This window comes from Myxocyprinus asiaticus, chromosome 32 (genome assembly GCF_019703515.2).
Source record: "Myxocyprinus asiaticus isolate MX2 ecotype Aquarium Trade chromosome 32, UBuf_Myxa_2, whole genome shotgun sequence".
Lineage (NCBI taxonomy): Eukaryota > Metazoa > Chordata > Actinopteri > Cypriniformes > Catostomidae > Myxocyprinus > Myxocyprinus asiaticus.
Window position 1 is genome coordinate 5,223,519 of NC_059375.1, and position 18,501 is coordinate 5,242,019.

General features: G+C 41.2%; 1 protein-coding gene across 4 annotated transcripts in view; it reads right to left on the reverse strand.

Moving 5' to 3' along the window:
• stat5b (signal transducer and activator of transcription 5b) overlaps positions 1-18,501 on the reverse strand; it is a 134,384-nt gene that overhangs the window by 51,155 nt on the left and 64,728 nt on the right. For all 4 annotated transcript variants that reach the window (XM_051666759.1, XM_051666756.1, XM_051666757.1 and 1 more), the window contains 3 exons: positions 13,038-13,168; positions 10,107-10,258; positions 483-638 (listed from right to left, as the gene is read on the reverse strand). In XM_051666759.1, coding sequence (XP_051522719.1) covers positions 483-638; positions 10,107-10,258; positions 13,038-13,168 — 439 coding nt within the window. The remainder of the gene's footprint in view (positions 1-482; positions 639-10,106; positions 10,259-13,037; positions 13,169-18,501) is intronic.

An 18,501-nucleotide genomic window follows, 5' to 3' on the forward strand; every position in this document is an offset into this window, starting at 1 on the left:
GGTAGTTGTGTGTCTGTGACAGCAGTGGAGTGTGAGTTACACTAGTCATGTCGGTGTTATGTGGGGCAGCAGTGATGTGTGTGTGACAGCAGTGACATGCAAGGTGAACATCTAACGAGGGGTGAGGGGGGTGCGAGGCGATTATCTGTCGGGGACAGTGTTCCACTACTGCTATCGGCTCCTTGATTAATGTATAACATTCGAGAAAGGGAAGCCAGTGGTGCCCTACGCAGACTGTGTTATCGATATATAGGGAGTGGAGGCCCTGTCTGTGTGTGCCAGTAGAGAGTAGTGTGTTTTGGTAGTGATTTATATGTGATGGAAGTTATGTGTGTGTGGTGGTATGTGGCAGCAGTGTGTGATTGCAGTGATGTGTGTGAGATGGTATTAATGTGTATGTGTGTGTGTGATAGTGGTAATGTGTTCCTGCCAGTAGAAATGTGTATATGGAAGGCTGTGTGTGTCAGTAGTGAAATGTGTACCTTGTGACGAGTGCTGATATGATGTCGGTGACAGTGGCGTTGAGCTCAGTGAGCAGTTCTTCGGTTGGTCCAGGTATGGGCAGCTGCTGCGTCAGGTGTTCAACTCGACGGATCTGCTGTCTGTTCTGCCAGATCATATCAGCCAACTTCTCACTCCTACATTCACAATAAAACAACAGAAAACACCATACCAGAATGTGTTCAGTTGTATCATGACGTGTTGTATGCAACATAGGTTGTACACATCTGAAAGAGATGTCTACTGCATTGCATTTTTATCACAATATATCAAGGGTGTCCAAAAATGTTCTATTGGGGCCAAATTATGGAGCCAGATTTGTGCCAAAACTACACAAACAAATAGAAAGTTTTGCAAACAAACACAATTCTCTTTGCAAATTAAAACTCTAATCTCAAACAAACAGAAAGAGATTTGCAAATACAAAGGGCCATTTGAGAGAAAATGAAGTGTAGTTTTCATGTACCACTTGCTTAACAAACAAACACACTGTTTTACAAATATAAAAAATGTGTTTCATATTGTGGCAGCGGGAGCGTGGTCGAGCGTCCGTCCAGAGAGAGAGAAAGTGGTAAGGGCGCTTGCACCTGAGCTATATTATGTGCAACACCTGTCTCTAATTCCAGTGAACATGGGGAGAGCGGCATATAAGCAGCCACACCACTACTCCTCCCGTTGCTGTCCGGGGATGCCCAGCTCGCAGCACAACAACTGCCGGCGGCGAACCTCCTGGCTTATGAGGACCTAAAGAAGACCATCCTGCAGCAGGTTGGCCGCAGTCCTGAACAGCATCACCAGCTCTTCCGGTCAATGAAGTTGGAGACAACCGGCCACCCGTTTGCCTTCACCCAACGGCTCCGAGACGCCTGCTGGAGATGGCTGCTGGCGGGGGATCGCGACGTCAAGGGAATAATCGCCAGGTGGTATTGGAGCAGCTCGTCCATTGGCTACCGTGAGGAACGGCAGAACGGGTTCAGTGCCACCACCCGGCGTCGCTGGAGGAGGCTGTTCGATTGGCGAAGGACCATATGGTGGCGTACCAGAGGGCGGAAGAGCCCTCCCACTCTCTCTCCCCTCCCCCTGTGTTTTCCCCATTCTCTTCCCCCTCCCCTCTACTCTCTCACTCTGCTCTCTCCCCAGAGCCTGTTCCTGCCCCGTGGAGGCGAGGAGTTCCGCTACCGAAGCCAGTTCCCCGCATGCAGGGTGTTGCGTCGCCCACAGCAGCGACAGTGCCCCGCTGCTCTCCCCCTCAGGTGGAAGTGTCCGCCGATGCAGGTGCGGGCGTGGCACCTGGGCGGGTCTGCTGGAGTTGCGGTGATCCAGGACACTTCCGGGATCAATGCCCTGTGATGGAGCTGGGAACGGTGGTCCGGATCCCAGACACTCCACAGACTGCCCCCGATCGGGTCTGGAGCGTACCGGATACCGGTAAGTGTCAAGGGGTGTACTCACCAAGCATTGGTGGACAGGGGTTGTAATCAAACCACTATCCACCAACGCTTGGTTCAACGCGAGGCTTTGGGCGCAGCTAAAACGGTGAGGGTGAAGTGTGTGCATGGGGATATTCACAACTACCCTGTGGTGACCCTTGTTATTAAATTTCAGGAACAAAACAGAGTGGAAGCCGCGGATAGTTCCCGCCTCACCCATCCGCTGATTTTGGGGACTAATTGGTCTGAATTTAGAAATGTATTAAAGGGAATATGCACGGATCGGTCCTGCACTAAAGCAATGAGATGTGAGATGTGCGACGCTCTGGCAGGGGAGACGGAGCCAGGGCTGTCTTCGTCTGCTCCACGTCAAGATGACGTGAGGGGGGAGAGGCTGCAGCCCCTCCCGTCCTCAGGGGATTTCCCTTTGGAGCAGTCGTGAGACGAAACCCTCAAGCACGCCTTTGACCAAGTGAGAGTGATCGATGGTCAACAACTCCAGCCGAGAGTGACGCAGGATGCTCAAACAAAGGAGGATACAACCCAGCTGGTTGAGGGGGAGGAGCGCCCGGTGCTGTACATTAGCCGCAAGCTCTCGCTGAGGGAGACTAAGTACAGCACCGTAGAGAAGGACTGTATCGCAATCAAGTGGACGGTCCTCACTCTCTGGTACTACCTGTTGGGGCGGGCCTTCACCCTCTGCTCGGATCACGCCCCACTCCAATGGCTATACCGCATGAAGGATACCAACGCACGGATCACCCATTGGTATTTGGCTCTTCAGCCATTTAAGTTCAAGGTGGTCCACAGACCGGGAGTGCAGATGGCCGGGGGGGGGGGGGGGTGAGTGGTAGACAGGGCGGATGTCTCCCCGGCCTGAGTCGGGTGGTGGGTATATGTGGCAGCGGGGGCGTGGTCGAGCATCCGTCTGGAGAGAGAGAAAGCGGTAAGGGCACTTGCACCTGATCTAGATTATGTGTAACACCTGTCTCTAATTCCAGTGAGCATGGGGAGAGCAGCATATAAGCAGCCACACCACCAGCAGAGAGTGAGAGAGTTTGGCACAAGGAAGACCACGGTGCTCCTGAAGCTGCTACGTTTAATCTGTTATGTTTGTGAAGCTGATGTGTTTAAGTTACTAGTGCCTGTGAATCTGACGAGTTTGTAAAGTTGTAAAGCACTGAAATGGCCAATTAAAAGTCCTACCTGAGCCTGGAAAAACCTGCTTCCCTGTGTTCTCCTTCCCTTCTGTTTGTGAGCTGTTACACATGAACCTACATATATTCCAAAAACAAAATACAATCTGTTCTATAAATTCTACAGGATTGTTGAACAAAAACAAAATCCAATGTGAACAAATACACACCACTTATTAGTCACGTGACTTTTGCCACAATTTTCTCAACCAGCCTTGGTTTTCTCACAAATGCATCAATGCAGATTTTCTCACAAATGGGCTGAGCAACATCCTCTTTAAAAACAGTAGATGGTGCTGTGCTGCCACATACTTCATATTTATTTACTCAGTTATTACTGGATTTCTATTTTCAATTAAAATTATTATAATTTCTGGTAATAACAAAAAAAAATATATTTATATACGACAACTGATCTGGTAAAACAACATCTGATCTGGTAAAAACTATACATTTTCTAGTAATATCGAGATAAAAATGACCTAAATGATTTGCATTTGTAGTCAACATATCATAGTTAACTGAACTGATCTATTTATACTTTATCAACCATAAATACATTTGGATAGCTTTAAGTCTAAAGGCTGGGTGTCCTGATAATGTTGCAACTTAAGTAATATTTTTTATTATTGTTTTGTTTAACAATTAAAAAGTCACTTACAAATGCTCCTGAATAATTCTTAAAAGGACAAAGAAAAACCTCCCACCCCTAGAAGTCCCTTGTCCCCAGTGGTCCCAGAACCCCACAATATTTTGGCTATCAAACAAGATACAGTTGAAGTTAGAAGTTTACATACACCTTAGCCAAATACTTTTAAACTCAGTTTTTCACAATTTCTGACATTTAATCGTAGAAAACATCCCCGTCTTAGGTCAGTTAGGATCACTATTTTATTTTAAGAATGTGAAATGTCAGAATAAAAGTACAGATAATTATTTATTTCAGCTTTTATTTCTTTCATCAAATTCCCAGTGGGTCAGAAGTTTACATATACTTTGTTAGTATTTGGTAGCATTGCCTTTAAATTGTTTAACTTGGGTCAAACGTTTTGGATGGCCTTCCACAAGCTTCTCACAATAAGTTGCTGGAATTTTGGCCCATTCCTCCAGACAGAACTGGTGTAACTGAGTCAGGTTGTTAGGCCTCCTTGCTCGCACACGCTTTTTCAGTTCTGCCCACAGATTTTCTATCGGAATGAGGTCAGAGCTTTGTGATGGCCACTCCAGTACCCTGACTTTGTTGTCCTTAAGCCATTTTGCCACAACTCTGGAGGTCTGCTTGGGGTCACTGTACACTTGAAAGACCCATTTGCAACCAAGCTTTAACTTCCTGGCTGATGTCTTTAGATGTTGCTTCAATATATCCACATAATTTTCCTTCCTCATGATGTCATCTATTTTGTGAAGTACACCAATCCCTCCTGCAGAAAAGCACCCCCACAACATGATGCTGCCACCCCCATGCTTCACGTTTGGGATGGTGTTCTTCGGCTTGCAAGCCTCAGCCTTTTTCCTCCAAACATAATGATGGTCATTATGGCCAAACAGTTCAATTTTTGTTTCAGCAGACCAGAGGACATTTCTCCAAAAAGTAAGATCCTTGTCCCCATGTGCAATTGCAAACTGTAAAACTTTTTTTTATGGCGGTTTTGGAGCAGTGGCTTCTTCCTTGCTGAGCAGCCTTTTAGGTTTTATCGATATAGGACTCGTTTTACTGTGGATATAGATACTTGTCTACCTGTTTCCTCCAGTATCTTCACAAGGTCCTTTGCCGTTGTTCTGGGATTGATTTGAACTTTTTGCACCAAACTACGTTCATCTCTTTCTGAGGCTGTGTGGTCCCATGGTGTTTACACTTGCATACTATGTTTGCACAGATGAACGTGGTACCTTCAGGCATTTGGAAATTGCTCCCAAGGATGAACCAGGCTTGCGGAGGTCAACAATTTTTTTTTCAAGCTTTCTTTTGATTTTCCCATGATGTCAAGCAGAGGCACTGGGTTTGAAGGTAGGCCTTAAAATACATCCACAGGTACACTTCCAATTGACTCCAATTAGCCTATCAGAAGCTAATTGGCTAATTGCCTTAAGGCTTGACACAATTTTCTGGAATTTTCCAAGCTGCTTAAAGGCACAGTTAAAGTGTATGTAAACTTCTGACCCACTGGATTTGTGATATAGTCAATTAAAAGTGAAACAATCTATCTGTAAACAATTGTTGGAAAAATTACTTGTGTCATGCACAAAGCAGATGTCCTAAACAGCTAAAAATACACTTTTCAGTTATTATTCATGTTTGACATTATACCTCTTAGACAGTAATAATGGACAGTCATACAAATTAACTTTGGTGTTGTTCTACAATATGTCAACTATACCAGGAAAAAAAAAAAAAAACAATTTTTTAGTACAATGCAATCCAAAGATATAGCATATGGAACCATGGTTCCCAAGGTGGACTTTTATTTATCAAAATGTCCAAAAACATCTCCAAGCAAGTTTTATTAAACACTAAAACAGAATTAATGAAAACTATGAATGCAAAAATCTAAAAAATAAATTATAAAAATACTTAAAATGATATCAACTAAGTCCGTAATGATAAAATTCATATCACTTTGGCTTCTTATTCCATTACTCCAAAAATGTGCATTGAGCGCCCTTTTGTGCACAGACTATTTACTGTATGTGCGATCTGAGTCTGTTTACCCCATGTGGGATACGGGGACATTCCAAATATGGAATTTAACACTCTCTAGACAGCCAATGAGGATGGTCTGACACATCTATTACATGAAGGGCCATGTTTCAATGAATTAATTCCAGAGAAACCTTCTTCATAGAGACACGAATAGCCACCATAGCATGATACTCTTTGACTAATATTTCAGGATCTACTCATCGTATTACTTCGAGTGTGAGCTTGTTTTATCCAGAGCCGTCTGTTGTTGTGATATGCCATTTTTTATATCATGTGTATTTTTCATGAAGTTACAGTGCATCCGGAAAGTATTCACAGCGCTTCACTTTTTCCACATTTTGTTATGTTACAGCCTTATTCCAAAATGGACAAAATTCTACAAACAATATCCCATAATGACAACGTGAAAAGTTTGTTTGAAATCTTTGCAAATTTATTAAAAATAAACAATCACGTGTACGTAAGTATTCACAGCCTTTGCCATGACACTCAAAATTGAGCTCATGTGCATCCTGTTTCCACTGATCATCCTTGAGATGTTTCTACAATTTGATTGGAGTCAACCAGGCACCGCTCATCACCTGGCCAATACCATCCCTACAGTGAAGCATGGTGGTGGCAGCATCATGCTGCGGGGATGTTTTTCAGCGGCAGGAACTGGAAGACTAGTCAGGATCGAGGGAAAGATGAATGCAGCAATGTACAGAGACATCCTTGATGAAAACCTGCTCCAGAGCGCTCTGGACCTCAGACTGGGGCGAAGATTCATCTTCCAACAGGACAACGACCCTAAGCACACAGCCAAGATAACAAAGGAGTGGCTCCGGGACAACTCTGTGAATGTCCTTGAGTGGCCCAGCCAGAGCCCAGACTTGAACCCGATTGAACATCTCTGGAGAGATCTGAAAATGGCTGTGCACCGACGCTCCCCATCCAACCTGATGGAGCTTGAGAGGTCCTGCAAAGAAGAATGGGAGAAACTGCCCAAACATAGGTGTGCCAAGCTTGTAGCATCATACTCAAAAAGACTTGAGGCTGTAATTGTTGCCAAAGGTGCTTCAACAAAGTATTGAGCAAAGGCTGTGAATACTTATGTACATGTGATTTGTTTTTTTTTTTCGTTTTTTATTTTTAATACTTTTGCAAAGATTTCAAACAAACTTCTTTCACGTTGTCATTATGGGGTATTGTTTGTAGAATTTTGAGGAAAATAATGAATTTAATCCATTTTGGAATAAGGCTGTAACATAACAAAATGTGGAAAAAGTGAAGCGCTGTGAATACTTTCGGATGCACTGTATAAACCAAAATGTGACGATAATTCTGTTTTCTCCGTTTATCATACATGTGCTTTCAAAAGATATATGACACGTGGCTGTGTGACATTTCATATTTTTACTGATTCTAAATATGATTGTTGCGATTGTAAATTGGCGAATTATGAAAATGGAACAGTTCTACTTTATCAGTGAATTTTAAATAAGTATTTGAGAATTGGTCAGATCAGCTATATTCCTTGTAAAGGTAAGAGCCTAAGCTTTAAAATGACAACTATTTTGTGCAGATCAAGCAAGTGGTTGATTTTTTACGATCAGTGCCCCCTCTCAGCCCGGTACCGGGCCGCTCTGAGTCTAAGAAGTTAAAGGAGAAAAAAAAAAAAAAAACTCATGCATTCGAGATCATCTCAACTAATAGTGAATATTATGTTATAATGGAGCAACACCTGTTTCCCAAACCAACATGTAGATTGCTTATTACTAAGTACAAAGTGCATGGTTACAGGAGCTGTCTGATACAAAGATGCTGAACTACAGGTAAAACTTTTGGCAATATCTCCAGGAGTTTGTCTCATCAACATGAAAATAATGTGAAAATGCTGGCAAACATGGAAATTGCACATCATCTAGATCCTTATTAAAGTTATTAAACATTTATTTCATAAAATAAACAATGATGACATTGGTAAGGACAGGTTTCATAAGTACTGATGCTCAGCTTCATATGGATTAATAAAAGTGGCCTAAGATAAATTCATTTAGTGTGATAACACAATTTTATCATTATAATGGGCTCTGCTGTTGCCACTCCTTTGGTTGAAAACAGATGCACACAGATATACAATGACAGCCGTTGCACTGAACTACTCAGTATCTCCATATTGTGACACTTCATTCATTCATTGATCTTCTGGTTCCAGGTCTAAGCGCTGTGTATTGTAAAATAATGTACAATGTAAGATGAACTTTAAAGCATAAGTTTCAATGTCACCAGAAAAACCAGCCTTAGGCTTAAAGCTATTACAATTTCTTTATGGTTTAAAGCAAGGAAAAAGTATAAATAGATCAGTTCAATTAACTGTGATACGATGACTACAAATGCTACTCCTGTAGGTCGTTTTTATCTTGTTATTACTAGAAAATGACTAGTTTTTACCAGATCAGATGTTGTTTTTACTACAAAATATATTTTTAAGTACAATATATATATATATATATATATATATATATATATATATATATATATATATATATATATTATTACCAGAAATTATAAAATTTTTAATAGAAAACAAGTCGATTTTACCACATAATATCCAGTAATAACTGAGTAAAAAAATATGAAGTATGTGTCAGCACAGCACCATCTACTGTTTTTAAAGAGGACATTGCTCAGCCCATTTGTGAGAATATCTGCATTGATGCTTTTGTGACAAAATCAAGACTGTGGTTGAGAAAACTGTGCCAAAAGTCATGTGACTCACAAGTGGTGTGTATTTGTTCACATTGGATTTTGTATTTGTTCAACAATCCTATAGAATTTATAGAACAGATTGTATTTATTTGTGGAATATGTAGGTTCATATGAAACACATTTTTTATATTTGCAAAACACAGTGCGTTTATTTGTTAAGCAAGTGGCACATGACAACTACCCTTCATTTTCTCTCAAATGGCCCTTTGTATTTGCAAATCTTGCAAAGTCGAGTCGAGTTTTCCTTTGCAAAGAGAATTGTGTTAGTTTGCAAAACTTTCTATTTGATTGTAAAGTTTTGGCACAAATCTGGCTCTATACCAAATGCAGAAATAAATAAGGTGTTGTGGGCCGCATTGCTGTAATAATAAAAAAGGGAATATTATATATGATATATGAAATATTAAACTCACTTATTCACAGTTTTGCCATGCAAAGCACATATAGAGCTGTTAAGAAGTGATGCAAGGAATAACTCTTATTTTTCTGTAATTTAATTATAGTGTCTGTTCTGTTGTTACTTGATTTCAATTTGATCAAAATTATTATGCTCCCTTTTATTTTGTAGCCGTGCATGCTATGATACCAATTTACCTAATACCAATAATTTATTTTTGTGTAGCGCTTCATCCATTAAATGTGGAGTATTCCAAACTCCTACTGAACTCTGCCAGTGGATTAGGCTGGTGGTAACTGCAAAGAGAACCAACTAGTGGAGACGATGTGCTGTGAATTGTGACTGAAAGTGTTAACACCACTCACTGTTCAGAATATGAATTTCATATAATTTCTCGGACTGTAACAGTATAAGGACGGGCAAGGAGGAGGCGGGAACCGGCTGAACAGTCAACGTCAAGTTTAAAGGTATAAATAAACTTAAAACAACATAGAACATAAAACCTAAGACGAACACACATTGCAAGCATCTCTCTCTCTCCTCTCGAACTGGCGCCTCCGGCTCGTCTTTATCCCCCTCCTGGCTGATTAGCCCAATCCAGGGCCTGCCATGTGTCCTCACGGCCCGGCCCCGCCCTCCTCCTCGTCACATGGACCAAATTATGTTATTTTTCTAAAATCTCTCGCAGGCCACATCAGAGCAGTTGGCGGGCCACAGATGAGTTTGGACACTCAAGAATATATTAATCCTGTGTATAAAGTCTGACTCACAATTTGGTTGTCTGAAACAACATTTGCACATCAAGATTTCGTTTGTTGTAAGGCAAACTCTGTTTCTTAGGTTAAATAGTGTGACATGTTCACCGATGACAAATTAATTGCTTTTACAATAAATCTTATGGGCTTTTCATAATTGAAATTGTTAACCCGGGGACATTCTAAAACTTAATTTAGAACTTAATCCTGGGCTATCTTGTTCCATTTTTCACACTGTTCATACTTTACCATGTGTTAGTAATTAATCTAAGGTATTCATGTTATGAGATTTCACACTGCACCTATGTAATCCTAGGTTAACCTTCTTCAAAACCCAGGTTTAAAAGCAGTGCTAATATTTATGTGCATGTTTACCAAGCTTGCAGAATATCCAGTCCCCCCTCCGCTGGTCCTCCATTTCCTGCAAGCTGTTGCCGTCTCTTCCACTGAATCAGCTCATCATCCACAATCACAGTCTGCTGTTTCCTTAACAGAGCTAGAGTCCTCTGATGCTTCTCTGACAGCTCCTACACACATACACACAAACACACATTTTGGTGAGGAACCATACATTTAGACTGGAAGAGGCATCTGACTAACATGTAAAGAGACCAACCACAGTTATTTATTTTTTTGGGTTTAACGCCACACACACAGTAAAAGTGTGACTACAAACACAACATCAGAGCACTTTCATTACTCTATCAGGGAACTTTACGTCTCGCTTTTAACCACTCTAATTACTTTTCAAAAGAAAATTATGAAAGAATTTACATTTTTTGAGTAAACTATTCCTTTAAGCAAAATATATACCACTCTGCACTCTGTGATTTTCTGATCTCCACTTTGTGGAGTTCAGATCTCTGAAATCAAAACATGAAACTTTAAAAACATCTTGGTTATTCCCTGAAAGGAGGGAACAAGTTTCTGCGTTAGTAGCTCATGCTCTTGGAACTCTTATTGGAGTGACGATATCTGAAGCCCACAGAGAATAACGGCAACCTTATTGGCACACGGCTTTTCTGCCCCTCATGTGCGCATTATCGCGGGCATTTAAACGGAGCACAGCACCATTTCATCAGGATTTTTCGACTAAAGGGAGAAGCCATCTCTGGGTCTATTAACAATGATAAATCAGTAGTGTGGCAATTTAGATAGTGCCTCGTTTCCTCCTTTCAGGGAACCAAGGTTACAGCTGTAACCAAGGCATTCCCTTTCAAGTCGGTCTCTTCGATGCTCACGAGCCAACATGGTAGTGAAAAGCATTGAAAAATCTCCCCTTTGCATTGACAAATGGGAAGGGGGAGGGAGATTCACTCAGGTTGCCAACCTGGCATAACATTACAAACAATGTCACTAGCCAGCCAGGTAAGTGAAGACACTGGAAACAAGCTCCTCTTCGCATAAACAATGGGAAGAGAGAGAGAATGCTGAGGTTATGAAAACAGGCAAAAAAAAAAAAACTACAATCAATAACACTTGCCAGGAAGGGTATTAAAACACTGACATATTCACCCTCTTTTGTAGTCAAAATCTAGGAAGAGAGGGAGAAAACATCCAAGTTATAAAACCTGGCAAAGGTGTTAGGGGAAGCCCAGCCTGCTGTCAGACAAATGTCTTCTAGGGACACCCCTTTTGCCCAAGCCCAAGAGGAAGCCATGCTCCTGGAAGAATGAGCTTTAACACCCATGGGGCACTAAACGCCTTGCGACTCGTGAGCGAAACAGAATCAACATCCCAGTGAGTAAGTCTTTGCTTGGAGATGGCCAAACCTTTTGCACGGCCTCCAAAGCAGACAAAGAGCTGACCTGACAGCCTGAATTGACCCATTTTAGTCAACACACATGTGCAATGCCTTCACTTAGCCATTGTTCTCTTAAGCAAGTTCTCTTAGCCTCATTTGATTTAAGTGGAGGAGGGGCAAACACTTGCAAGGTGACAATCTGAGCCCTGAAGAAAGTGGCAAACACCATGGGCACGTAAACTTTTAGTGGCTTAAGGACTGCCTTCGACAAGCTTGGTCTAAACTCTAAGCAAGAGTCTTTGGCCAACAAGGCCAGAAGACCAACAAGGCATCCAACATGTTTACCTGAAGCCAACACGAGTAGTAGCACAGTCTTCAGAGAGAGTATGCATAGGCTTACTGCATCTACCACCCAAGAGGATAATGTCCTGCCGTCAAAACCTTGCCCATCTTCCATAAGGCTTTAGCTCTAGGTCTAGGTAATTTATGTGCCACATGGCTTACACACTTGTCCAGGTGGACACATCCATCATGACAACTTACTGGAACTCTCGTAGCAGCAAAGCTATCCTTAGCGTGAACTTTGTCAACCGAATGTTGTCAGTCAGACAAGCCGACATGGTTATTGATTAGAGTTTCATTACAAGAAAACCTGCTGATTGGCACCAGGATACTATTGCTCAACTGACTTTGAGGCCCAAATGATTCAAGTGTGTAAGCAACAGATGCCTGTGCCTGCATGCAAACTCCTCCGACTGTGCTAACAGCAGCCAATCGTCGAGATGGTGTCCAAATATGTGGACTGCCAAAGGGAAGGAACTTGAACTGAAATGCCACAACCTTAAGGTGAATCTTAAGAATGGCCAGTGGCAAGGGGCCATTTGTACAGGAAAGTACGTGTCTTTCAGGTGCACTGATCACAAGCCAGTAAACGGACGGATATCGAGACAAAAAATTCTCTCATCAACAAGGCATTTCCACCGTCTGCAGAAGTGGCACTCACTGGATGTTTTTTTGTTCGTTTTTGGCACTATTCTGAGTGAACTCTAGAGACCGTTGCGAGTGTAAATCCCAAGAGATCAGCAGTTACAGAAATACTCAAATCAGCATGCCTGGCACCAACAATCATGCCACGGTCGAAATCACTGTTATCACATGTTTTTCCCATACGGATGGTTGATGTGAACATTAAATGAAGCTGCTGACCCATATCTGCATGATTTTTTTGCACTGCACTGCTGTCACACGATTGGCTGATTAGACAATCGCATGAATAAGTAGGAGTACAAGTGTTCCTAATAAAGTGCTCAGTGAGTGTAAAGCATAGAAATTAATTGTCATTATCAGACCCACATATTGGATTTGTTTCAAAACCTAGTGAGCTGCCTCGCTGCTTTCTAGCTACACAGGCAGCTTATTTCTAATTTAGAACACTGTACATGAGCACCAACTCCGTGCACCATACAAATATTGCTCCTCATGCTCAGCGCATGGAGACTTGACATGCAATTGATTTCAATACAGGTGATGACAGAGGAAAGCTTTTGGTGTGTATGTATTACCTGTCTATATTTCTGTAAGGTGTTGGCTTCTCTTGAGAGCCAGGCCTCTAGTGTGGACTTCCTGCTTTGTAGACCAGTTTCTCTCTGCACACGCTCTGCCGGAGGGACGCTGGACAAACTGTTTATCTGAGCTACAGCACACAAAGAAAGTCACTTTACAAACACAGTGTCATTCCTTAAAAGTTTTCCCAGATGTCCCTCTTCTGGGTTCATTTTCAAGGAAGTTTAGTTCCTCTGGTTAGTGTAAAAGCTATTTTTCGAGTACGCTTGAAAAGGTGGTCTTGAGTAAGGTTTGTGTGAACAATTTAAACAATTGCTGTTCGTGTAATGTTGTAAATAAATTTTCTTCATGAATACTTATTCAAGAGTTCTTTTACATGTATTGAGATGGTTATATAATTTGCCTGGCATATATAATGGTATATATTTGCTAGATTTTATTCTTTCGTATACTTTTTTTTATTTTTTATCCCCTTTTCTCCCAATTTGGAATGCCCAATTCCCACTACTTAGTAGGTCCTCATGGTGGCGCAGTTACTCACCTCAATCCGGGTGGTGGAGGATAAGTCTCAGTTGCCTCCACTTCTAAGACAATCAATCCACACATCTTATCACGTGGCTCGTTGTGCATTACACCGCAGAGACTCCCAGCACGTGGAGGCTCAAGCTACTCTCCGCGATCCACGCACAACTTACTACGTGTCCCATTGAGAGCGAGAACCACTAATCACAACCATGTGAATCTACCCTTTCTAGCAACTGGGCCAATTTGGTTGCTTAGGAGACCTGGCTGGAGTCACTCAGCACACCCTGGATTCGAACTCGTGACTCCAGGGGTGGTAGTCAGCGTCAATACTCGATGAGCTACCCAGGCACTCCTCTTTTGTATACTTTTAATATGCTTAATAAAATCACTGAATTCCTGTCCTTGTTGGTGTGAAGCGAACATATCTTTATTTAAATACTTTATGTACTTTTAAAACGCCATATTACAGCATATGAGCAGGCTTGTGTGGACAAATGTGTGGACATTTTCAGATCTTTCTATAAGTGGTGCACAGGAGTGCTCGGAAGTGCTTTGGCAGGTGCACGGTGTGTTCAGGTTGAATGGACGCCTTGCACACAAAAGTGCAGAGGTGGGAGAAAGTCATTGTTTTGCAAGTCATAAGTAAGTCTCAAGTCTTTGCATTGAAGTCTCAAGTCTCGTCCCAAGTCAAGACAGGCAAGTTCAAATCAAGTCGGAGGATTCTGATTTTAGAAGAGAAGAGGAAATGGAGTTTTTCGCCCAACCCTACCTATTTGAGCCCGAATACACCTCTCATGAGCGCGCGTCACAGAGATGTATGGAAGCGAACATTTGTAGTTAAAAAGTATATAAGTATCGTTTTGTTTCTAAACATAATCAATCGTTTGGGTTCAGAAGAACTTTATTTGTGTGGATTATTTTGATGCACCCTAAATATGCATTTTGGACTGTATGGAGTACATTCACATGCATTGTTTAAAGGAGGAGGCCTGAAATGAAATCCTAAAAATCTTAAATTCTATTTTGATGAAGAAACTCAGATACATCTTGGATGGCCTGAGGGTGAGTAAATTATCAGCAAATTTTCATTTTTGGGTGAACTATTCCTTTAAAGGTGCTGTAAGCGATTTTAGCCATTCTAGAATTTCGACAAGCTGAGCCGTTGGATTAGCCACACTCCCTCTTTTCAAAACCTGCACCCCAAAAATACCAAATTAGCTTCATTGACACTAACACGATCAGAAACGGTTGTCAAAAACAACAGCAGCAAAATAGCACCTTCAACTGACAACTGTTGAGCAACATGGCATAAAAATGGCATTATGCCTAAATATTACGCCAAAACTTTAGTTGCAGTGCACTGAGCTGAAACTAAGTAGCTAGCTAGCTAATCCAGCAAACATAAGTTCAATGCTACTGAACCATAGCTGACGTGTAGCAGTTAACAATCTCAATTTACCTCTGTCTGTCTGGTATCGTTTTGGCTGTCATCCTTGAATCTTCATACTTGGTCCTCCTGCTAACGTGGAAGTTGATTGGTTGGTTCTCTGATTGGTTGAATATGGAGCGTGGAAATGCAGATTTGAAAATCAAATGAATTTTTTATTGGAGAAATTAATAGTTGATTTGCTGCACATTTTTAAATGTACAACTCTGATCTTTAGTTTTAGAAGGTATAAAGTCTTTCCAAGTCAGAGGGCTTGAGTCCAAGTCAAGTCACAAGTCATTGTTGTCAAAGTCTAAGTCGAGTCGCAAGTCTTCTTTCATTATGTCGAGTCAAGTTGCAAGTCATCAAATTTGCGACTCGAGTCCACAAACCTGCAAAATGTGACTTTTCCTGGAGGTGCACAAAAAGTGTGTTAGCCTGAAAATGTGGCACACTTTCCTGTAAAGGGTCAGAAATTGTGCCTTTTCATCAATGAGTGCAGGAGTGTTTAGCCCGGAAAGTTTTCCAGCCAAATGAACAAAACTTTAGGCTCTGTAAGAGCCCCTTTATAATAATTCACGTTGTGTCCAATCACAATATATTAATTTTTTGGGTCATTTTCATTCATATCTATGAATGTGAACATCAATATGCCTACATCTGAAATGTTACCAAATCATTAGTAATTTATTTTACTATATTCAGTTCTGTAGGCATCCTTCGATCCTGAGGGATCATGGGATTCCACCCACTGATACAAGCAGGGCCTTCTGTGGCTGTGCAATCCAGGAGTAGCAGTAGGCTGCTTTACACACTGTGAGCAGCAGTAGGCAGAATTCGGTCTGGTATCACCAGCACAGGTCTTCCTGAGAGCTCTCTTCACCAAGATAAATTCATACATAGCAAAAGCATCCTTCACTCCCTGATTCCAGGCATTTGCACTGATGGAGAGAGCTGAGGTCACGCTTGCACATGTCCTTGTAGTGCAATTTATGTCATGTCATGCATATTTTTTTCAAATTTTATTATTTTCTCTGAGGTCAATTTATAATGTTGGTAAAGTTTGTTTTTTTTACACCAAAACTGTCAGAATTTCTTAAATTCTGATGGTTTGGGTGCAAATATACCAGTTTATACCCTGTCTCTAGCCCACTGACTGAAACACTTTTTTTGCTCTCTTCCCTTTTAAAACCTCAATGTAAATGCCCACTGTTATGATTGGCCAACATTGTTCAACCCCTCAAATACAGTCATGTATGTTTGAACCGCATTCAGAGGAGAGAATGAACCAGCTCCACAACAAAACATATTTTTTAGGGTTTGCACATAATGCACATTCAACACAAAATAACAATAGCAACAAAGTCAGTGAAACACACTGCATCTGAATCAAACTGTTTACTTAAGCCCAACTGCACCATAAACTCATGAATTAAACTGGTTACATACGGTTTTGCGGTCGGGTCCAATAGTGTTTTTTAACTGCCCTTAACCCTAAAACACCGCCTGCATCAAATTTGATACGCTATTTTCTAAAGCCTGTGCATCATTAACAATCAAAATTCTGCCGAAAATTCTGTTGTCTGTGGATGTTTCCGGGCATTTATTGATGGAAAAATGGGGGGGGGGGGAATTTTTCCCCTTTTTCTCCCAATTTGGAATGCCCAATTCCCAATGCGCTCTAAGTCCTCGTGGTGGCGTAGTGATTTGCCTCAGTCCGGGTGGCGGAGGACGAATCCCAGTTGCCTCCGCGTCTGAGACAGTCAACCCGCGCATCTTATCACGTGGCTTGTTGAGCGCGTTGCCACGGAGACATAGTGCGTGTGGAGGCTTCACGTCATCCACCGCGGCAACCACGCTCAATTCACCATGCGCCCCACCAAGAACAAACCACATTATAGCAACCATGAGGAGGTTACCCCATGTGACTCTACCCTCCCTAGCAACCGGGCCAATTTGGTTGCTTAGGAGACTTGGCTGGAGTCACTCAGCACGCCCTGGGATTCGAACTAGCGAACTCCAGGGGTGGTAGCCAGCGTATTTTACCACTGAGCTACCCAGGCCCCCGATGGAAAAATATTTTCAAAAATTTCCAAAAATGTCCTCTTTTGTACTGCATGCACTAGTTTTTTTTACGTGAAATCTTTGATTTAAATAAAGTAAAAATGACAGTAATTATTATATTGTTACTGATATTTTAAAATGAATATTTGCTGAATAAGCAACTTGTGCTTAGTTAAAGTTTTGTATATTATTGAAAAAGCCAGTTGAAATAAATGTATCAAATATGATACACTAGGCTTTTGAGGTATATCTCTTAATCATTACATTCCATTCATGCCCACACACACACACACACAAAAACAATAACAGAGCTTTGAAAATTCTGAATTATTAATTTTATAATATATATTTAATGTGTGAACTAATACTTCTGTTTATTTTCATATATGCAGCCTGCTCTGACATTATAAAGATCTCATTATTCTACATTACAAGCTATTATGTCATCTTACCACAAGTTCCTGAGACCCAGCAAAACAAGTTTTACAAATTCCCTTTTTTAAATGTAAATATGCTGTTTGGTGCATAAAATATGTATGATAGATTGTTTATTAAAAAAAAAAAAAAAAGAATATTTTATTCATATTGTATTTGATGTGCTGAATTGAACTGTGATTCATTTCAATCCATATTTATAGACCAAGGAGTTGTTGTTGTCATGGCCAAACTCTAAAACATTTGGTATCTATGAAAAGCCCAGGGAGTCCTCTGATAATTCCCTAAGATTTTCCATCGTAGCATTGTGGGCTAGGGAAAATTTAAATAACAAATGTCCTACACAAAAATGAATTGCTGGGTCTCAGTAGGATAATGACCTTAAAAGTCTAATGTATCAAATATGATACATAAAAAAATAAAATGAAAAAAAGATACATATGCTGTAATGAGCCGCACACACATATGGTGAAATCCAGATCGGGAACTGTAAAACTTCAGCTGCTTGATCTTTTCTGATGTTGAGAAACTTCAACAGAGGCCAAAAGGAGAGATGCTGGTCTTTACAGCCACAACATCCATGTCTGTTTACACAGGACGGAATGCGTGTCTCTCTCAATGGCAGCAGTGGAATGGAGCAGAGCAAGACACATTTTTTTTTTAGAAGTTGAATTTGTTCTGCTCTCACAACATGGTGCACATTGCTGGAAATGTGTCAAAACGATCAAACATGTCCATCAAGTGCATGTTTTCATAGACCAACAATTAAAAATAGCGCAGATGTGTGCAAGAATGCATTCAGGACGCGTTTAAACTCTGAACAGAAAGACGCAGGGCAGCTGAATGAAACAGAATAGGGTCACCATTCAAAAGTTACAACATGGCACAGGGTCTTTTAAAAGCGGCACGAGACAAATGACAATGGTCAAAGACGTCTGTCTAGTGCATGATTATATACAAAAATAATTCAAAATAATCAAGATGTGCAAAAGAAGATGTCCTGTGTAAGTCTC